Source organism: Prunus mume, linkage group LG3, assembly GCF_029339155.1.
Source record: "Prunus mume cultivar Tortuosa linkage group LG3, ASM2933915v1, whole genome shotgun sequence".
In the NCBI taxonomy this organism is placed as follows: Eukaryota; Viridiplantae; Streptophyta; class Magnoliopsida; order Rosales; family Rosaceae; genus Prunus; species Prunus mume.
Window position 1 is genome coordinate 3,131,977 of NC_142700.1, and position 22,115 is coordinate 3,154,091.

The following is a 22,115-nucleotide window of genomic DNA, read 5'->3' on the forward strand; positions in this document are numbered from 1 at the left end:
CTCTTCAACCCATCTTTGGGGCATCGATGCTTTAACCCCAAAATCACTCGAAGAGCCTATACCACAAAAAACCTCTGAATTTCAAAATTTTCCATTTTCAGTTAATGCTTGGTATGATTATTTTGGGAGAAAAATGAATTATAGGAGTTGGGGAATGTGTATTATCAAGGGAAGCCAAGGCAAAAGTCGTTCAGCACCTAACAATCAAGTGGTGGAAAATTAGTCCTAATTCTATCTTTGTTGGTGTCTATCACCTCCCTCGTGCCAAAAAAAATTCTTTGACCCCACGTTTGTCCCGTATTTTAGTCCAAAGTTAAAGACAAGTGTAGAGCCATATGTCACAATCTTGAAAGCTTTTCTTTTTCCAATTCAAAAGGCACCTTATAAGGGAGGAGGAGAAGAAGAAGAAGAAGAAGAAGAACTTAGGAAGAACTAGGAAGCCATGGTTTCAGCCTCCACACAAAATGAGCTACCATTGAATGAGAATGACTCACAAGACATGGTCATATACCAAGTCCTAAATGAAGCCATGGTTATTAACCCCTCATACTTGCCACAAAGACACCAAATGAACCACCAACCAAATGGCCTTGAACCCTCTAAGAACATTGGAAAGAAGCACTATAGAGGCGTGAGGCGGCGCCCTTGGGGCAAATATGCTGCTGAAATCCGTGACTCTGCTCGACACGGTGCTCGTGTATGGTTAGGAACATTTAGCACAGCCGAAGAAGCTGCCTTGGCATACGATCGAGCAGCTTTTAGAATGAGAGGTACTAAGGCCCTGCTTAATTTCCCACCTGATGTAGTGGCTGCCTCATCTTCGCCATCGTCTTCAATTCATAAAGTTAGGCCAAGTTTTAGTGTACCCTGCAGCTCAAATAGTAATAGCACAACTTCAGACTCAAGTGGCAGCTCTAGTTTGCTTTCAATTGGGACACCAAGATCAGAATCTCAGAGCAACACAAGTAATGTGGAGGCACAAAATACGCAGGGTCCTATCATCTAGAAAGGTTCTGTCTTTTTTCATTTCTGTCTACCAAGCATTAGGACATTAAATTTCATCTCATATAGTAGTTGCAGAGCTGAAGGTGTGGGAAAGTGTGCAAGTTTTTTTTTCTTTTCTAATTAGCCAGTTTCTTGTCATAGCCTGTGTATATTAGTTTTGCATGGTTTGTGTATGCTTTGTTGCTTCGCCAACACTCACAAACACACAAACGTAATTCACAGCAAAAGAAAAAAACACAGAGGTACAGAAATGTACTGCCGCGAGAAGTGAATTTTATTGGTTTGTATTGTAATAAGAGGGCCAGTAAGGCCAGAAAGATGCAGAGTTATGGGTGAAGAAGAAAGACCTATAAGATTGAATCAGTTGCAATTTTTGTGTTAATGCCATCTTTTATTTTCTGGCTTTGGAAATGAAGGTAATCTGTTTGTGGAAACTAACTTCATGAGAAAAATATGAAATTGATGAGAACCAATAAGCATTTGGTTCCACAGAATGGGAACACAAACAATCTTCAACCTGTTCACATTTGACAGTCATTCTTTACCTGGTATACTTGTCAAACGGGCCAGAATTTGGTTGGTGGGTATACAATATAAAAACTTTTTGGCCACGTTTGTTATTGAGGATTAGACTAGCAAAATGCCTACAATTCCCGTGTTTAATTGATATACAAGTAATTACTAGTTTGGTTAATTAAGTCCTACCTAATCGCTTTAAAAATAAAAAAAAATAAAAAATTCCTTTTGTTCTATTCTATTAGAAGTTGAACCCAAAACCTCCATCTTGACCAGGTATAACTTGGGAGAGCTATCTAATCTCATATTCAAAGTAAATATAATATCCCTTGCAGAGGCCAAATTTCTAATGGCCAATCAACCTCCTTTTTACTTAAAGTAGGAGAATGGTAATTCATAATAGACTAAACTTCGACAATACATTTTAAAATTTTCTTATTGAAAAAGGGAAAAAAAAGGTAATTAGATAAGTTGAAGGTATGGTAGGGTTGACCTTGAATAGGTAGACCAAAAAAAAAAGTAATTACAAAAAATTAAGGTCGGTTTGTAGTGGGTGGCTTTGCTTTATTTTTTCCTTTTAATTATGAAAAGATGGTTGAGCATGTGAAAATAGATAGACATGAGATAGAGATGGCGAATTTGAACTTGGCATCACGGCATGGCATCTCTTCTTTAGAAGAGAGAGATGACAAATAATTGAATTGAACTATTACATGGAAACCTTTATGTCTCTGTTTAGAATCTGTTCTGATATGTTATATCATTTTCCAACATTTTTCTTTTTATCTCCCTGTCCATCTGAACAAATCATGCAACCTTAACTTAGCACCTTGTTGATCAATGTTGCAAAATACATGGGAAATTTAGTGATTTATAAGATGTTATGCTAACTCTTCCTCTAAGGCTAGTTTGAAAGAAAAAAAAATACCTTATACAGCATCTCCTTGACTAGCAACTACAGAGACTGTTTAGAGACAGACAGAAGCATTCATGTACAGGATTTTTGTCAAAAAGAAGACAGCAAACTGTCCAAATATTCACTTCCCAGGTCTTGGAACTCAAACACATCAAATTCATCCCCCAACATGTTTTTCATGCTTGCCTTCCTTTTCAATGCAGGTTTTCCATCAGTCATTGCCTCAACACTTTCTTCCCACTCCCTCAATGCTCTCTTCCGCGAATTCGAAACATTTGTGGATGAGCAGATGTTGAAGCAATCGAACCCCATAGCCTTTGCAACTGTTTCAAGAGGGAAGTTGAGATTGGCTTTTGAGCCTCTAATTCTCAAAGCAGCCTTGTCATAAGCCAAAGCTGCCTCCTCTGCAGTCTCAAAAGTCCCAAGCCAAACTCTAGCTCCTTTTCTTGTTGAGTCTCTAATTTCTGCTGCATACTTACCCCATGGCCGCCTCCTAACTCCGCGGTAGTGCTTCATAATTTCCACTTTCTCCCTTCTCTTCTCAACCTTTGCTTCAAATTCTGAGTTTGTAGCCCCATTGCCTTCTAACTTGACATTGCTTGACACTTCCATATTGTGTCCAGGAACAACACAACTGTCAAGAAGCTCTTGCCAGGCCTCAGTTCCCATTGATATCCACCTACCTAGACTTGGTAGCCTTTCTAGAATTTCCATCGACCTTTCTCTCCCATCAAGAGGAGGCTGTTCTTTCCAGGGTTTAGACAACTCTGTTGTCTTTTTTGCTTCTTCTTTCACTCCATCCACACCGATAAAGCTCGCCCACACGTTCTCTAGAATAGCTTCAGATGCAACCTCTGCTGCATGAGGATCACTATGTACAGCCATGTTACCAAATCTCAAAACCAACTCTCTCTCACTTTCACACAAAGTAGATATGAGGGGAGAGAGAAGATTGAGAATTGGGGAATATAAAGAACTAAAAATAGACGCGTGAACAGCTAAGATATATATGCTTTTGTGCTCTAAATTATGAATGGGAACTCAGCTGCAAACTTGTAGCTCAATCCAGCTGCTAAATTCATGCAGGATTTCAGGACTTAATTTCTTAAAATAAGAAGTGGGATTAATTTTTAAAGTCTCCCACATCGACTTGTGCGGTTGTTCTAATCATTTGTGCGGCTTTATCGATGTAGATTGTAGATTCTATGTACTTGGCATTTTATATTTTTCAAACCTCCCTCAAATTCATGAAGATTACATAAGAAACAGAGCAGAAGAAGAATTGAAAGCTGGCTAGAGTATAATAAGTTGAATTTTAATTGGCACGTTTACACCTCTCCCTATTAAACAATCCTAATTCTCATTGATTTCATTTTTTTTAAATCTTTCTTCCCCAGAGATTGCTAGTTTTAAAGTTGAAAAGTGCCACCCTTTCTTCAAAGGACATTATAAAGTGGTTTAAGTTTTGACTTATGGTGATCATTTCTGCTAATACACCTACATAAACTTATTTGGTTCTAGAAAAATCGGGAGAAATGGCGAAATCGAAAACTCTCTGCTAAGCAAACAATCAGACCCTTAGGCCTTAGCCAAGAGAACCAGAAGGGCAGAGCAGAAGCAGGTGATCGAACACGGTATCCAATAAGCTGGCGTATCTTAGAGTACAAGAATTGCCAGCTTTGATTAAGAAGAAGGTGCATTAATAAAGCTATCAATGTCACAAAGAAGCCGCACGCTTCACCTTAGAATATTAATTAATAAAAATAATTTGAACCAAAAAACAAAGAAAGAAAGAAAAGAGAATGAAAATAATAAGGGCTGAGAGGACAAAAGGGGAGGTTTTATTGCTGAAGATCAAAGCAAGGGATGTTGTTGTTACACAGATGCGGCGTATTAACATGTTTTATTGTTTGTTTTTTTGGAGTGGAGAAACTTGTGCAGCAAGGGATCGCAAAAATCAATGGGTGCTTTGAATGAGCCGTGTTAGAAAGAAATGTATGCAGCAGAGCATAAGGGGTTTGACTTTGATCACCTCTCTTTGCTTCCATTGGTGGTCAAATCAGCACATATTCTTTGCAAGATTAAAATCTGTTTGGTAACCCTCGCTGACTTTAGTGAAGAGGACCAAGAGGCTTGGACATTCGGCTTAGTCTGTGGGAGAATTGGGCTACAATTTTTCTATTTAGGCCCATCTTTTAGTCATATACTTGGGCTCTTATGCATAGTTGGTACCCGCACTACTTTACGTTTTCACTATTTGTTGTCTTTATACAACTCTTTTGGTGGTTATCAATGGGGTGTCAGTTTGATTGGCCCAAGCTTTGGGTGAGCTTCTAAGTGATCTTGGATTCAAGCTCACGCATAATATTTGTATGTGTGAGTTCCCCCCCTCCCCCCTTCCTTTCCTAACATTGAGCAAACAAATAAAAAAACTTAAGGGGTGGTTGAAAAATTCATTGATTGATTTCTGGAAACGAGTTAATGTTCCAAGAAATCTCTGCAAATCTTTTTATGGCAGATCAATGCAAGTACTTGAAACCAAATGATACTATTAATAGCAATTAGTGTAGTTATCAATTTGAGATGGTAATGTTGTAGGCTTGTGTTGGTTCATGATAATAATATACATACTTTGCCCTAGGAGTGGGCATCAATCCAGGCAAACCAAACTAGTACAATTTGGTTTGATTTTGAACAAGAAAAAAAATCAAACAGTTTAAAAATTAAACCGGACTGTATATGATTTAGTTTAATTTGATTTGGAGCTTTTATAAACCAGCCTAAAACACATTGGACCGTTTATGTGTATATTTAATTATTTATATTACATTTTATATGTATAATACTCTAATTAGGTAATAACTATATATGAATATTTGACTTGAGCTATATTAGTTATTGAAATTTGAAGTTTTATGGCATGTTGATCTTGAGGATGGTTTCATACTCTAGAAAATGATTTACGTACGAAACAAGTTGTGAATTTGTTGGTTATAATTGGTCTAACAATGGTGAAAAAAATGTACAGAAGAAAGGGAATTGGGCTTAGGCCCAAATTGTCTTAAATTGATTTGGTTTGATTTGGTTTCCTAAATGACTTTTGTCAAAATTGAACCGAACTAACCATTATATCATAATTGGTTCGGTTGTAGTTTTGAGGTGAAACATATCCAATCTGGACAGAGCCCACCCCCTACTTCGAATCTTTTTTAAAAACATATATTTTACCGAGTCTTTAAGTCGTGTATGGAAAACAAAAATATTATTGAAAAATACGTACGTACATTTATAATATGAGTAATCAAAAGGAAAATGCTAAAAAAAATTATACAGGTAATAACTATAGAAAAGTAAAAAATCAAAAGGGGACAATAGAGACTCGGGTAATTCCTTAATAGTAATGGATAAAACTCTCTAAACTACTCTTATCGATAAACAAAAATCAAGGTAAATTTTTTTATTTAAAAAAGGATTCCAGTATATATTCAAAGACTATAGCGGCGCAGTCGAATGAGGTATGGGAATTCATCCCCTCATTATGCAATTTGGCATATAGCCAAAGCTTAGACGGAATACTTCCTGTTTACAAGTATAGCCTTATTTCCATCTGTATGCATTACAGAAGCTTAGAAAGGAAAAAGAAACAGAAAGAGAATAATCATTTCTGTCGTTCTCATTTCTCATGACACAACCATTCCTGCACTTACTTTTTCGAACCTCGCCATAACAGTAGAACTCCCAAATCAGTTATTCACTCCATTGGTGCATTCTTTGAACTTAAGTTCAAAATTGAACAGTAAGTATATAATTAGTTCCGGTCTCCATCGAATTCCACTCAGTCAGCACAGCTTAAAAAATCAGCTTGGAACAATTAAATTATAGCCAATTACGAATTGGAAAATTGCAATATTTCTCATTAAATATGAATAAAAACAAAAACAGAAGCAACAGTGTTAACAGTTCGATGCAAAGCCACTTGATCAACCAACTGAAATATCAAAACCCACAATATTGAGCTCAACAACACCCCTCAACTTCAAGACCAAAAACAAGCTAATTTAAACCAAAAAGTGCACCAAATGTACCAACAGAAATGGAAAAGTAAAACAGAGAGCAAACAAATTTAAAACACGAACAGTGCTTACTTAGAGCGAGTCAATGAAGGCACAGGATCAGTGACCGAAACTGCATTGTCAGTGCTAGCATAGCATAGCAGAGACCACGAGCTCCTTGAGCTGGAAAGTCTTCCATTTGAGTGGTTTCTGCTGGCCAAAATCAAAGCTTTTCAAAAACCCATGTCTGAAATCCACTCTGAGACTTGGTTTCTGTGTGTCATCAGCGAAGTTGAGCATGGTGATGACACGGCGGCCGCCATTGTTGGGTTTAGAGCGAAAGCTGTTGACAGTAATTTTATATTGTAGAGAAAGACCTCAACAATCACATACATGTAACATACTAGCCATTTGTCACTGGTAGGTAGCACGTGGTGTTTTGAACGGTGATACAAAGCTCAAATGGGACCCAACCCCTAAACGACGTGTTCACCGCCTCTCTTTACACTTCTAATTGAACCCAAAAAGAAAAAACAAAACCTACACTTCAATCGGCAATAAAACCTACACTATTATTTTCTAGCAAAAAGAAGAAGTGTCATCCCACATTCCTTAAAGAAAATTTTCACTCTAGGGTCATCTGCCTGCAATCCCAACTCCTACTAATGATCCAACAAAAGCATGAACACTTGAAACAGGAAGATTAATCTTATGGACCAAAATCATTGCGGCCACAGTGGACAATTGTGCTGCTAAGCCTCTTGAGTTACTTATATATGTCAGCTTCCCACCTAGACACTATATATATATATATATATATATATATATATATATGAAATAATTAGTTCATGTCATTAATTTGGAATCTGAGTTTCTGTACTTCTCTTGTTGACCTTTTCTCTAAGTGTGTAAATCATTTATTACAAAATTCATGGATTATCTGCAGACAACATTTCATCAAACATTAGTAAACTCATGTCATTGCTATATAAAAAACCAATCATCAAGGCTTCCTTTAGTAAGAAGATAGATTTGAGCTTGTGAGAGACACAGACCTCAGAAAGTGTTAAAGATATATGGCATTATCTGTCTTCTCTCTAGCAGAAGTTACTGATCTCAGTGCTAGTCTGTAGTTTGTGGCCCAGGGTATCAAACATACGAGGTTAAGAATGAAGGGATGCTTGCAGCAGTAGAGAATTCTTGCATAGTTTGCATGAGGGGCACTGCAAGCAAAACTGTAATGCCAGTACCTAGAATTAATAGATAAGCAGCTTTCACGAGATTCGTCCAAGATTTATCAGCACCCTTAGCCTTCTTTTTCTTCTCCACCGGCCTCTTCTGGCTTCCTTAGTTTTCTCATTCTGCAATTGCAAATTAATGATCTTGATGAGACTGTAGTTTTCTTTTAGCATTGGAATATATCCCTACCATATACCATATATGGCTGAGTTTATACCTTGGGATTTCTTCTAAAAATCCATTTATGTTCATGACTGTTATCGTTGGCAAAGGGCTTAGCTGGATTAATCCATTTTGAGATTCCATTGACAAACTCTGTCTCAACTATTTGAGAATCACCAGAGATATCAAATTCCTCCATCACTTTTGCTGCATAATCGTCGTCATCCAGACCTACTTCTTCTATTTGTATTCCTAGGATCAATGCTCTCAGCTCATGTGATGATATGTATGTGTTATTATTCTGGTCTAATTTGTGAAACAGCCTGCAAATAAAATCAGGAAACGACTAAATAATGAGATCATGGCACATTTCAACAATTCAGGCAGACTGAACTAAAGATAGAAACCTTGAACTTACCCTTGTATAATGGATATATTGGGGTTGCCTCCAACTGTCAGAAGACTTGGTAGTAGGTTTTTTTGTACATATTTACGCATCACAAAATCAAGTCTTCTTTTGAATCTTATATCTGCATCTTGTTATTTCCTCTTTTCATACACAAAAAACAAAAAAACAATAAAAAGGACTTTTACTTGCATGTATCTAATCATTTGGGTTCTTGAACTTTTTTTGTTACCTGCAATAAATGACAAGGAATGCAAATGTATGTCTTCCCTAATAACCATCTGTTCGTGTCAATTTTGTTGGACGGTAAAATGTATGAGGCCAATCTTCTCCATCTTCAGAATTGGAAAGTCTCTAGAATTGACTATGGCAAGTTTTCAGGTACCAAATCGCTCCTGTACAGCTTCAATTTATATTTTATACAATCAGAAAGTGCAGAATTTTCTCACTAATTCTTTTTGCCTTATTTTTTAGCAGTTCCCTCGGGTACATTTTTCTGATGTGGATAAATCAAAATCATCAAGCAGTGAACATGAACAGATCACGGTTAAGGAGGTACAAAGGTTTTTCACAGTAAAAATTCATAAGGAGGTTTAGATGCTTAATTGTCACCTTAAAAAGAAACAAGCCAAATACAAGACAGAGTAAAAAGAAAATAGATTTCTATTCAATTGTGCAGTTCGAGATTCGGGTGATATACAAACAAAAATCAGTCTAAGGTAGAATTGTGCAGTTCGAGATGAACCACCATAATGCAAAAAGTAAACAGCTAGATTCCGGTGATATTGAAACAAAAATCAGTCCAGGTAGAAAACAAGGGCTTCCTTTCCCTCCGCCTTGGCATGTGCACATGCTGCCAGCACAATAGTGCTGTTGCAGTATGCAAATGCAACTATCCGTTGCACCCGCGCAACAACATCTCTCTCGTTGGGAAGAACCGTGCAGTGAGCCTCTGCCAATCCTCTCATCACAGCCTTGCACGTCCCCATCTCTATCGACACCGTGACAATGTGGAATCCCTACAAAAGTTAGGCGAGTGCAAACAATCAGACAAATGTATACAGAGAAATAATATGAAGGAACTACTCAAAACATGGTATTTGTTAGTTTATGTGTGAAGGGGTTAGGTATGGTTAGTGTTGGTGCATTAGGAAGGACTTGGAATTAGACTGTTAAAACTTTGAAGTAGAAACAACGTTCATATTTATTTGAAGAGAAGAATACACAATTGGTTTAACAGTACAGGACTTGGTGGATTTTAATGTTTAACAGTATTCATAATTGGTTTTGGAGGAAACTCACCTCCGACAGTAAACCGCGGGTAAGAGTCTCCACAAGCTGCATTTCCGACGGTTTCATCCTCGTTGAGCCGAAGATGCCGATTTCTTTAAGCCCGGGCAGCGGCTCCGGTTCTGGTTCTGGTGAATGCAGGAGCGGCTGTTTGACATCATCAATCCTCCTCTTCTTTCCAAGTTTGGGGTCCACTTTGGTGGATGATGAAGCTTTGGACTGTAGGAAGAATAAGAAGAAGGATAAAAAAAACATATTAGGTGTATCCACCATTTTGTTGAAACTTGTGCAAACATGTAAAAAGGTGAAACTACCAGATGATCCGCCACTTTCACATTGCGGCAGAGGGTCCTCAGACAGTAGAGGGCAGACTCAGACTTGGACTTGGACTCCACAACCAAGATCGGCTTCTTCTTCTTTAAGTCCAGGTCAGGAGTATGGGCAGACTCAGACTTGGACTTGGACTCCACAACCAAGATCGGCTTCTTCTTCTTTAAGTCCAGGTCAGGAGTATGGGTATTGGCAGGGGCAACCACATCAGGAGAAAGATCAGGAGACTGTAAAAACCCGAGACTTCAGTAACAAAAAACACAAGATGACAAAATTTAAAATTTGTAATATAACAAAGAAGAACCTGTCCAACTATGGCACCATCTGGGTTGAAGATGGGCACAGGCATCCCAAGAGGAAACAGCCTTTGGTGCCTAATCTGGCACTGAGACGGAGTTCTCGACCCCTTGAACTTATCAGATATGGTAGTCCAGCTGTTTGGGAACATGCCATGAAGATATTCCAATTCTTTATCCTCTTCTGTAGTCCAGTCGCACTGAACCAAAAATAATAATATTAAACCCACAAGAAGAAGTAAAGAAACCAAGAAAAACCAACATCTAAAAGTTTTTACCTTTCTTACGCGAGGATCAAGGCAATGATACCACCTTTCCTTGCACTCCCTTGCAGATCGACTGCCAACGGCGGCAGATACAGAATCCCAACTAAAGATGCCGTATTTGTTGACGGCTCGCGTCAACTGGGCGTCCTCAGAAAACCTCCACTGCAAAGCCATAGCAGAATTCAGAGGAGACGAGTAAATTGGGAAGGATTCAGAGAAAAGAGTAAATTGGGAATGATTCAGAGAAGAAGAGAAAATTGGGAAGGATTTAGAGAAGAGAGTAAATTGGGAATGATTCAGAGAAGAAGAGAAAATTGGGAAGGATTTAGGGTTTAAGAGCAACGGCTATGTTTTTTGAAATAATTGGGAATAGTAGGGATTATATAGGAAGGAGCACAATTGGGAGCAACGGCACGGCTAAAAAAAAAAAAAGTTGAAGCAACGGCTAAAAAAGAATTTTGAATTTTGAAGCAACGGAAATATTTTTTTTGAATGAAGAATTTAGGGTTTAGGAGCAACGGCTATTTATTGTTGTTGAAGGAATTGGGAATGCTAGGGATTTGGCCTTTTTTTTTTTTTTTTTTTAAAAGAAAAAAGAGCACAATTGGGAGCAACGGCACGGCTAAAAAAAAAAATTAAAATTTTGAAAAAATATTTGAATTTTGAAGCAACGGCAATATTTTTTTGAAACATCGTTTTGGAGCTGGAGATTACCTTTTCAGTGCGGATCTTACGCGCCCTTGGAAGCAAAACACGCGCCCTGCCCAATCTGGGCAGCAAAAGCCATAGCCATCCATCTGGAGAAAGAGGAAAAAAGAAAATATTAGCTAAAGATGAAACCAAAAACAGTTATTAACAATGAATTTGTGGTTTTAGGATCTACCGAGTTCGTAAAATGGTGCTGGTGCTGGTAGCTGGTAGCTGGCTTAACTAAGACCTGAGTTCGAGTTTGGAGCTGGTTTTGGCCTCAAGAGAATAAAAGAGAAGAGATGAGCTTTGGTTTTGGCCAAATCAAGAGAAGGAGATGATGAGATTTGTCGAAGGCAGTGGCGGCTATCGCTTCATTTCAGTTTCAAAGGAGCAGCTGATGTACTAGCATATATAGATACACAGCCTTTATGGATCTCATTGGTCTTTCTTACCATTTGGGCCTTTTACCTCTGATATTTCGGCCTTTTATTAATTTATTTATCTGATCTTGGGCCTTTTTCTTTGGGCCCCTTTTTCACATTAAATCTAAAATAATAATAATAATAATAATAATAATAATAATAATAATAATAATAATAATTAAAAACCGGAAAAACCGTTAACCACCGGGTTTTGAGCAAACAAAGCGCGACACCATCAGTGAAGTGAAATGGAAATCTCAGGAGAAGCTGAATCAACTAAAACAGAGGAAAAGCGAAGATCACAAGACGAAATTTGAACCTAGAACAACGGTAAATTATAAGGAGGTTCTTCAGAGGAAGAGACGCTTCCTCCGGTTCTTCACCGCATCCTCGCCACTGCCAGGGGAAGAGCTTCATTCTAAACCAGGTAAAATTATCGTCCTTTTTCTCTCAATGTTAAGCATAAATGATAGTGGAGACTTCTCTTCTTTTGTTTTTTTGTTTTTTTTTGTTTTTGTTTTTGTGTCCTTCCTTGGGGGGCTTGTTTTCATTTACATGCTCTTGCAACCAAAACTGGGGTGTGAATCATTGATTAACTTATGGGGCCTAATACTTAAAGCATTTACCCTTTCCTGATCATCTCTCTCTCTCTCTCTCTCTCTCTCTGCTTGCACTCTATGAACTTCTGACCAGTAAGTTTACTCTACTATTGCTTCCCCACCAGTTGAATGAACTTATGGGGCCTAATACTTAAAGCATTTAATCTACTACAAGAATTATTGTAATCCTATTATTCTTATGCTAATGGTTCCTCTGTTGTGGTTATTTTGTTTTTGATCGACGTATGAATACACAGTGTATTGAGTAGAATATGTTCTGTGGCTTTCCCTTTGTGGTAATTTACTCTGCCTTGGTTTCAGGACTTCTATCTGGATTTATCCGAGGATAGTGGAAGGATAACGCCCTGTGACTATCTGGAGCTTTCTTTGAAGCCAGATGATGACAGAAAAAGGGATGTAGTTGCGAAAAATGAGGTATTTATGTGGCTCGTCTTAGTTCGTTTGACAAGATTCTGCATTTTTTTAGTAGAGAGAGAGAGAGAGAGCAATCTTGACCTTTTATTGTCAAGAATTTTCTTGCCAATTCATACCTGTATTGTTAAACTGGCATTATTTGCTTTTAGGTTACGCTTGTTAACTATTTATGACATTCTAGGTACATTGAGCACTGCTACTCTTGAATTATGTTATCTATGTATGTTGGACATGGTGCCCCTAATTGTACAGTATGAATGGCCAATATAGATACGGGCCTCCATTCTAGCCCTATTTCCAGATAGAGAATGCTTCACCCTTGTACGGCCTTTGAACAACGAACATGATCTACAGAGACTTGACGAAATTCAGGTCAGTGACTTACTCTTGTCTTTGATCTCTCTCTTGTTGGTCATACTCAAATCTGTTACTTTCTTTATTGATATTTAGTTGTGTTGAAGGCTAAGTTTTTCTAATGCAGTTGGACAAATTAAGGCCTGAATTCAGATCCGGGCTAGACACATTGACAAGGTCTGTTTTTGAAAGAACAAGGCCGAAGCAAGTTGGGGCAACTATGATGACGGGTCCGGTTCTAGTTGGCATCACACATTCTTATCTTGATGCTCTAAATAAAGGCGCGGTGCCTACCATATTGTCTTCATGGCAGGTTTGTGTACTCCTTGAACTCTCTTATTGGGTGGTATTTTGCAACAGGCTCTAAATTATTAGTTTTTATCCACAAAAAGCTGAAAAAGGAGTTTGAGGTAGAGTACTAGATAAGACGAACTTTAGTTGTAGTAGGATGTGGGCGCAGTTAGAACTAAATTGAAAAACAGTTTGTTTCAATTGACCTTGGCCACTTAGAATCAAAGACACACCTAGACGCAAATGCACCTACACACATGCATATAGTACGATACATGCACACTGTGCATATGTTGAATATCTCTTTTCTTTTGAGATTGTATTGCCAAGAGTTTTTTTGGCTTGTATCTTAATAATTAAAGACAAAGATAAGAATCTTAAAAGTATTCTTGCCTCATATGTAATTAAAATCATTGTCATAATAAATAGTTTGTTGGCAGTATATATGGATATGTATATCTTATTAGCTCATCTCTTATATACTGGTCTTATTAATTTAAATTGGCTATTCATGCATATATGGAGGCAGAGTTGCAATGTTCAAATACTGCAATGCACATGATGAGGCTACTTTTCCTTTTCAGAAACTGCCTTCTCCTTGTCCCAGTTCTACTTCATGTCTTTGTCCTCCTTCTTTTAAACTTCCAGTCGTTTTACCAGTATCTCCTACATCACCTGTTACACAACCTAGCCTATAAAACCAACTACAAAACCAATTGCCATCTTCTTCACCAATGCAGCCTTCATCTGCTACTCCTCCTCTCCGCCTTCACCAATTGAATGCTTTGAGGGAAGAATTCGCTAGTAGTTTGGCTGAGAAGGTGATCCTCTCTCTCTCTCTCTCTCTCTCTCTCTCTCTCACACACACACACACACACACACACAGAGGCACACTCAGACACCTTAATGCATACTCCAATTCATTGAAATTCGGATGAAGAAAAATTCTTATTTTGTACGTGTTTGCTTTTCTTTTGTGCTTTCTCTTTTCAAGGATGTGCGTATGTATCAATGATGTGGTACTTTACTATTACACATTCTTTGCAGACTGCCAAATCAAAAGTAGACAGTTATGATTCTGAAGCTTGAAATCAAGGACTTAAATAAAAAATTAAAGCTGCAAATGCAAAGGCCCATTTATTTGAGAGAGAGAAAAAGATACTGGAGCAGGAGAAGATCTTTCTGGGGCCGACATGCGAATCTGAAATAAAAAGACTTGACGAAGTCCAAGAAACGTGTAAAATGGCTGAAAAAGAAGCCACAAGAGCGACTGATATTGCCGATAAAGCACGAGCTCAAGCAGATGTTGCTCAAAAGGAAAAGAGTGAGATGCAGAAGTTGGCAATGGAAAGATTGGCCCAAATTGAGAGGGCTGAGAGGCATATTGAAAGTTTGCAAAGGGAAAAAAGAGCCTTGGATGATGAGTTAGAGAGAATTCGTGTATCAGAGACGGGAGCTCATTCGAAAGTTGCTCTTCTGGAGGCAAGAGTTGAAGAAAGAGAGAAGGAAATAGAATCATTATTAAAATCAAATAATGAGCCAAGAACTAGTACTGTTCACATCCTTCAAGGCCTTCTGGACAGTGAGCGTGCAGCACACGCAGATGCAAACAATAGGGCAGACTCCCTGTCTCTTCAGCTACAAGCTGCACAGGCAAAACTTGATTCACTCCAGCAAGAGTTGACTTCTGTTCGGCTGAATGAAACAGCACTGGATAGCAAGCTAAAGACTGCTTCCCACGGGAAATGCTCAAGGGTAGATGACTGTGAAATGGGCATGGACTCTGTTCAAGACATGGAGATGAGTGACCGGACTGTAAGAGTAAATAAGAGGTCTAGAAGTAATACTAGCCCTCTAAAGCACAAACAAGCAGAAGATGGTGGTTCAGTATTCAAGGGAGATGAGGATACCCGCAGTCAGCAAACTAACTCGGAAGACTATAGAAAGTTCAGTGTCACAAAAATTAAGCAAGAACTCACAAAATATAATTTTGGTGCCCGAGTGCTGGATATGAGAACTGGTGCTAGCAAAAGAGAACGGCTTGAACTGTACGAGAGTTGCATGCTTCAGAAGTCGTGAACAGTTGAAGCTCTTGTGCAGTAGGAGGGTAATGCGTAATCTACACAGGTAGTTGTTGCCGTGGATTAGTCCAGGACCTGGCAAGAGCTTCAAGTTCTCGATGGTTTGGTTTTATGATAGATCTCACCAGAATTGGTGCAAAAACTATCTGTTATTCTATTGTAACTACAAAATGGTTGGAATACTAGTGCTTTAGGCTACTGACATCAGCTACTCGTTAGGTGACATACTGGTAATTTGCTTATATTTATGTTTTCTTTTTAATTTTCATCACCCTCCAAGTATTATTCCATACGTGTTGCTTGCAGTGGGGTCTATCATGCGCCTGTATAACGTTCTATTATGTGTTTGTCAGCCAACTTCTACCTCTCTGTGTTTTGTGGGCAAAAACTTTTTAGTAGTGTATTGCTGTTTGAAGAATGAATTTATAAGTCCAGGTGTGGGTAAGTTTAGTTTCATTTTGTGCTGCGTGTGTTATTTTAAGGACAATTTAGTTTCTTTTGGTGCTCTTGCTGCGTGCTTGGTATAGAAATATTTTTTTTGAAGAACCAGAGTGTTACTTTTGTTTATCTTTTGGTTTTCATGTTGGTCATGTAATTTTTTTTCATATGTCTAACCAACGCAGTTATGCTATTGAATATTTCAACAACTCGAAGTCAGTATTTTGCATTAATCTGATTTGGAAATTGAACACAAGTTGCGGGAAGGGGAAACTGATGCCGATGGCGAGGAGGAGGATGTCGAACCAATGGGGAAGTCAACTACACCCCATATGTTCTGCAAAAACCCTTACTGCTTCGGATACTAGCGGTCACAGAGGCTTCTCTGTTCTTCGTCGTGCTGCTGAAGATTGCTTTCCTCCCCTGGTATTCGTAGTTCATTTTGTCCCCCCACATGTAGTTCAGCATAACCTGTTTGGGACTTCCGTTACCTGAAATGATTTTTATAAATGCTTCATAAGTCTAATCAAGTACAAGTTCGTATTTTATTTTGAGACAACTAAATTATGCTTGTAAGATTACAATCAACAAAGGCCTTCACAAGAACTGATAGCAAAGGATCTGCATGGCCTGGAGTGGAGGTTCAGACATATATATAGGGGTATGCAAAAAGATATCTCATGTTTTGTTTGCATTAGTTGGGGGTTTATCTCTTCACGAAACAATAGCAATCTTATTAGGGTTTTATTATGAACTTTGTAAATGGAATATTTTAGATTCAGTGAGTTTCTGATTTTATTCTTCTTTCCATTGGCTTGAGTGGGGCAGCCACAAAGGCATTTGCTCACCACTGGGTGGAGTGCGTTTGTGAACAAGAAGGAGCTCGTATCCGGAGATGCAGTGCTGTTTCTTAGGGATATGAATCCTTCGGTTCAAGAAACTTTGGATGCCCTTATTCATGATTCTCATACAATGTTCATAATAGGGGCGAGGAATTAGAAGGGCAGCCCAGGTTAAAGGTTCTGCTACTTATCCAACTCTTCGTAGCCAGCAATTAAACTATAGTACTATCACAGATGTGATGAATGTGGTTCAAAATGCATTTCGAAACAGAAGATGCAGCAGAGCGAAGGTTTGGCATTCTTAAATTTGACATGGTTGAAGTATTTAAAGTCCAATTTTAATTAAAATTTATTTTTGGCAGATACACTGGGCTGATAACTGGGATTAGTGAATTGGATCCTGTAAGATGGCCTGGTTCAAAATGGAGTGTCTAGTTGTACGTTACTTTTCATAGATCTTTTATATATATAACTGGGCTGATAACTGGGATTAGTGAATTGGATCCTGTAAGATGGCCTGGTTCAAAATGGAGTGTCTAGTTGTCCGTTACCTTTGATAGAGCTTTTCTATATATATATATATATATATATATATATTATATTTATATCTTAAACTTATTTATCTTAAACTTTTACATGAGCATGCATTACTGCTTTGTTGCCGCACCTTTGGTTCTCTAAACTAATCTATATGGTAGGGGTAGAAGTAAATTCCCGTCCTTGTTAGTTGTTTGTGTATTTAGTTTGTTGATTTTACATTTAAGATTCGCAAAACCATTTCCTGAACAAATCTGGTGTAAGCCTTTTTAACAAGAGTTGAAGCATTTGGGGCACTGGACAAGAGGGCAAAAAAGAACGAAAATTGTATGACATCTTCACCATGTTAAAACTAAAATGAATTGCCTACACTCCTTTGTTTTTGTCATGAAATGTCATGAGGGTTTAGCACACTTTTTGGCTAAATCACGGTATGAAGGGATAAATCTGCTCTCGTATTTGTCACAAAATTTGTCCTGTGAAAGAATAACAGAGAGGAAAACAATAATTCTTTCATTGATTTAGGGACCATATATATACAAGAGAGAGAGCAGCCAATATGGCTTGCTGCACAAGCACTGAATTACAGGAAGGAATAAAGGCCTTGGAGTTGCAAAAAAATGTGTGCACAATAATCAAGGTTTGATTTCCTGATTTGTAGGCAATAGTGTAGATTCACCTGTGTTATGTTGATCAAAACACCGTACTCATAGCCCTGTGGATAGAAGCTCAGGGCCTTGATTATTTGAACCCTATCATGTTCAGAAATATTTTTAATGTTTCATAGACATCGGTGTTGCATATTGTAGCTGTCAAGTCTTTAGAACTGCAAAAGGATTTGTTGAGTTATTTTTTACTGCCTTGAAAGCTGTATTAACCTAAATATCACAAATGATGTTTTCTCTGCTCTGTAGTATGCCAATGCTAACTTACAAGTTGATAAGTTCATGCCATTAGCACTAAATACATTGGTTTCAAACTTTTCTTTTGCTCTTGCAGGTAAGGTGGGATGATATAGACACAAGTAAGCACGGCAGGGTTTCCCCATGGGAAATCGAGCCATCTGGTTCTGTTTCTAGTTCTCATAGCTGAATGGCAGCTGGTTTGAAGAGGGCCAGGAGTGGCTTGTCTGCAGCAAAAACAGAATTTCTAGTTCCTAGTATGTCGTGCATTCAGATTAGAAAATTTCATCGTGACACTGTCTCTGCAACATAATTTGTTGATTGTAACATTTTTTTTTCGTACAGATGTTATTGGAGCATCAGACTTTGGGGAATCTTTAAGGTTCCAGAAGGTCTCGCAAGGTCGAGAAATTTTGGGTTTTGATAATCATTCTGAGGGTTTAGGTGGTCAGAATCAACATCCATCTGAACCAAGGAGGAGTTTTCATGGTTCTAGTTGTCCTGGGATTGCTGCTGGTGCTGGAGGTAATGGTCTCAGAAAGTCACTTGCGGACTCTGAGATTACCTCAACCGGCATAGGCTTTGGGGAATCATTCCAATTCCATAAGGTTTTGCAAGGTCAAGAAATATTTCCAAGCCCACCATATGGAAGAGCTTCCACAACTAATGAGGCTCATGAGTATGGTGGCCCTGGAATCTATGGTGGTTTTCGGGCGCCAAGCTTTGGAAATGGGTGGTGTGCCATGTTGCAGAGCAATAGTACACACGTGCACCCATCTGCCTCGTCTGTGCGAGTTTCATCACCATCATCTGTGTTAATGTTCCAGCAAGCAATGAATGGGGTACCGGAATTCAATTCAGTATACAATGGTCATGACCAGGAGGAACAGAGAGTTATTAAACGAACTCCATACATCTCTGAATCAGATGGTGGAAAGCAAGCATCATCCTCATTTTGTGAACGTAGCTTCAGCAGGGAAGATCGTGGAGGCATGAATTCTTACAATCAACGCGGTATCTCAAATCATCCTGTAATAAGTCAGTCAACATTTAGTGGCAGAGTCAGGAAACGGTTTCACCGTACAAAGGCAGCTGTAGACTCTTTGGTTTGTCGTTGTCTGAGGAAAAACGTGTCCCAGACAGAGAACAACTCAACCTCAAGTGCATCTACATTAAATCCTGGATCTTCCTTGTTTCCCAAAGTTGGAGTGCAGTTTCATTCAAAGCCTGCTTTAATGACATCAGCAGTTGGAAGGAATTAACTGTTGAAACTGACTATTAAAATTCTCCATCTCATATTTATTATGTTAAGTAGTTGATTGTTGTAAAATTGGGAAGTGTAGAGTTCTTTAATGCGTTAGTCGGCAGGCAAGAAAGTTCCTTTGTATATATATCAGAGAAGGTTATCTCTGCGTTGTCATGAATAAGCAATACAGCTCTCTTCTCTTGCGGGGGGTGTAGGCATTGTAAAGCCGAACCACGTTATATTGCCTTGTCTGTTTTACTCTTCTTCCCTTCTTATTTATTTTCTACATTAACCGTATCAAAGTAAGCAACCACTTTGGTGCATGAGATGCACTTTTCAATATTATGGTGTAGTACGCATCTTTGTCCAAGTAGACAGGACATTCAATCTTCTCAAACATTGGTGGGTACGATCATCTGATTTGTGAGGTGGGTGTGTTTATGTATAGGAATGGGCTTTTGACTGGCGTGGAGAAGGGATGGAAAGCTGTTCACAAAGTTGGTAGAATATATGTATTGCCTTGCCTCTCATATGATAGTGTTGCTGGGGAGAAGAGAAAAAAAAAAAAAAAAAAAAAGAGGGAGAGGGGTTCCAAACTGAGCAAATTCTATCTACGCAATTACATACAATTGTTAATTTTATTCCTCCTCTTCCCTACATGATGCTTGTTCTGTTCCAAAGTGGCTTGCTATATTCCTAATTTTATTGTTTCTAATCATTCATTATATCTAAATGAAGAATTTTGTGACTGGTTATTGTTAGAGAATGTAGAGCAATAGAAAATTCTGAATTATATCTTGAAGCTGGAAATTACATGCCATGTTCTGCTGGAATATTCTATATTTAGTAGATAGTTGCATCAATCCAATAAAAAGCAACCTAAAAGTCCATGCAATAACTCGTTATATGTAAATACGCATTTAAGATTCATGAGTAAGGACGACAAGTTGTAGATCCAAGTCTTAATCAAGTACTAAACTAAACTAGCTCAACAACGTTACATCAATCAAACTGAGCAATGCATAAAGTAAAGCTGCCGATTCCGAATGCAATGCAATGCATAAAGTAAAGCTGCCGCATGCATGCCTAAAAATTGAATTACCTTATAGACCATTTCCTCGGCCGCCTAGAAGAAGAAGAAGCGTCAGCAGCAGCAGTCTCTTTTCGTCCATTTTCCCTTGCCCTCTTTGATGAAACTAGTGTATGTGTATGCGTACGCTGCTGCTCTTCCGCTTCATGATGATGATTTGAACGACTGGTAAGTATTGGCGTCGGCCACCATGGGAGCACAAAAGGAAAGACTGGGAAGACAGATCTCCCTCCCCATCTTAAACTGAAAGGTGTGAATTGAGTGGTCCAAGTGGTCTCCTTTAACGTTCTTGCACCAATGTTGTACATGACAATGCGACCAAACAATTGTAGATACAAGACATCCTCATTATTTGGATCGAAAGCTAGCACCAAAACCCTTTTTGTCCTCCCGTGGTGCTCATCGTTCCACTTTTTAGTGAGAGGATTTGCCGAGATTAAGTCGAACATGCGAGCTGTGTCTACCAAACACCATTTTGCAGTCTCCTTGACTTGACCATGACCTTTCCAATCCCAATCCCAAACACCGTGACCATCGTCTTTCAACTCCCAAACACTCACAGCACCTAGAGTGTGAGCAGGATCGTCATGATCTAAATTGGTAGAGGAGAAGACGCACATCCGCAGACACCCTTCTCCTCCTCCTCCTCCACACTCACTTAGGAAGTCAAACCTTCCAGATTCGATTTCAGGCTTATCAATGTAACGAAAGAGATATATACTATCATCAAGCTGGTCACGAGGAGAGTAGAGATCCAACCCAACAGTAAAGCCCTCAACATCACTCCACCAATACAAGCTTCCATTGTGAGCAACCCCGGGGTAGGGAGCCAATTTGCTAAAACAAAACCTCCTTGGGCTATTTACACGTCCTAGTGTCCATTGACCAGTCTCAGAAGAGAATATCTCCAGGTAGAATTCGCCGGAAACCTCGGGAAGTTCCAATTTATCGTCATTTATTCGCACAACCTTGTACCTATACTCAACATTAGTAAGATTATGATTAAGCTGAATATTGACATTCCTCCTACTAGATCTTTCTAGATCTGCTGCTTGCTTTCGATAGTAGGGATCGCATATGAATCCAACCATTACGCACTTGTGGCGTCCTCCTGATCCACGTCGAGGTCCACGTCGAGGGGGAGGGAGAGCATCCCATTGCTTGGTGTATGGATTGCAGATGTAGTAATCACGTTGATAATACGTGGTTGCACAACACAAAATTAAATCATTATATGCTCCTATCACAACCGGCTCACCTTTAAAAGGATCAACAATATCAGCTTGGAAACAAGGGAGGAAACTCAGAGACAACTCATGTTCATGTGGTTGATGATCAGGCTCCGATGACACGGAAAAAAATTTCCTCTCACATGGTTCCTCTTCATCGGGCTGCTCCGATGATGACGTGGAAAGAAATGTACTTCTTCTTGTTGTGCGCCTTCTATCCGAGATGATTATAGCACGTGCACGTGCACGTGCAATGATGCGGTTTTGGTTGCCACTTTGGATTTGGAAATAGTGTCGAAAAAAATAAGGATCAAAGATGAGACTGAACCAACGTTTGGAGACACACATGCATCGAGCCGCACACTTAGGAGGGAGTCGGGAAAGAATTTCTAGCAATACAAACTGAGGGAGATCATCAAGACTAATATTCATGGGCATGGCTAACTCTTTCGATATTGGTTTTTCGGGTGCCCACCTTTTT

The 22,115-nt window shown here is 38.8% G+C and overlaps 4 protein-coding genes, 1 long non-coding RNA gene and 1 pseudogene across 6 annotated transcripts; 2 read left to right on the forward strand and 4 right to left on the reverse strand.

Moving 5' to 3' along the window:
* The first annotated feature begins 346 nt into the window (after positions 1-346).
* On the forward strand, positions 347-1,416 carry LOC103325087 (pathogenesis-related genes transcriptional activator PTI5-like). Its single transcript, XM_008227220.3, has one exon. The coding sequence runs from the start codon at positions 443-445 to the stop codon at positions 1,004-1,006; it is 564 nt and encodes a 187-aa protein (XP_008225442.2). The 5' UTR covers positions 347-442; the 3' UTR covers positions 1,007-1,416.
* A 912-nt stretch (positions 1,417-2,328) lies between these two features.
* Positions 2,329-3,560, reverse strand: LOC103325086 (ethylene-responsive transcription factor ERF091). The gene has a single exon (XM_008227218.3). The coding sequence runs from the start codon at positions 3,320-3,322 to the stop codon at positions 2,528-2,530; it is 795 nt and encodes a 264-aa protein (XP_008225440.2). The 5' UTR covers positions 3,323-3,560; the 3' UTR covers positions 2,329-2,527.
* A 2,827-nt stretch (positions 3,561-6,387) lies between these two features.
* Positions 6,388-8,200, reverse strand: LOC148918418 (uncharacterized). The gene is made up of 2 exons (XR_016125255.1): positions 7,946-8,200; positions 6,388-7,850 (listed from the first exon to the last, which is right to left on the reverse strand). It is a non-coding gene; the product is annotated as an uncharacterized LOC148918418 (long non-coding RNA).
* Positions 8,201-8,941: 741 nt separating this feature from the next.
* Positions 8,942-11,542, reverse strand: LOC103325085 (uncharacterized). Its single transcript, XM_008227217.3, has 7 exons — positions 11,362-11,542; positions 11,193-11,275; positions 10,491-10,640; positions 10,221-10,412; positions 9,901-10,143; positions 9,599-9,805; positions 8,942-9,315 (listed from the first exon to the last, which is right to left on the reverse strand). The coding sequence occupies exons 4-7, from the start codon at positions 10,362-10,364 to the stop codon at positions 9,094-9,096; spliced, it is 816 nt and encodes a 271-aa protein (XP_008225439.2). The 5' UTR covers positions 10,365-10,412; positions 10,491-10,640; positions 11,193-11,275; positions 11,362-11,542; the 3' UTR covers positions 8,942-9,093.
* Positions 11,543-11,786: 244 nt separating this feature from the next.
* Positions 11,787-19,554, forward strand: LOC103325093 (auxin response factor 15-like; annotated as a pseudogene). The gene is made up of 11 exons (XR_016125254.1): positions 11,787-12,017; positions 12,511-12,624; positions 12,806-12,996; positions 13,106-13,291; positions 13,799-14,090; positions 14,317-15,580; positions 15,974-16,449; positions 16,774-16,920; positions 17,693-17,807; positions 18,167-18,326; positions 18,415-19,554. The product of XR_016125254.1 is annotated as an auxin response factor 15-like (transcript).
* Positions 19,555-20,217: 663 nt separating this feature from the next.
* On the reverse strand, positions 20,218-22,072 carry LOC148918419 (F-box protein At5g49610-like). The gene has a single exon (XM_089048076.1). The coding sequence runs from the start codon at positions 22,070-22,072 to the stop codon at positions 20,414-20,416; it is 1,659 nt and encodes a 552-aa protein (XP_088904202.1). The 3' UTR covers positions 20,218-20,413.
* Positions 22,073-22,115: the final 43 nt, after the last annotated feature.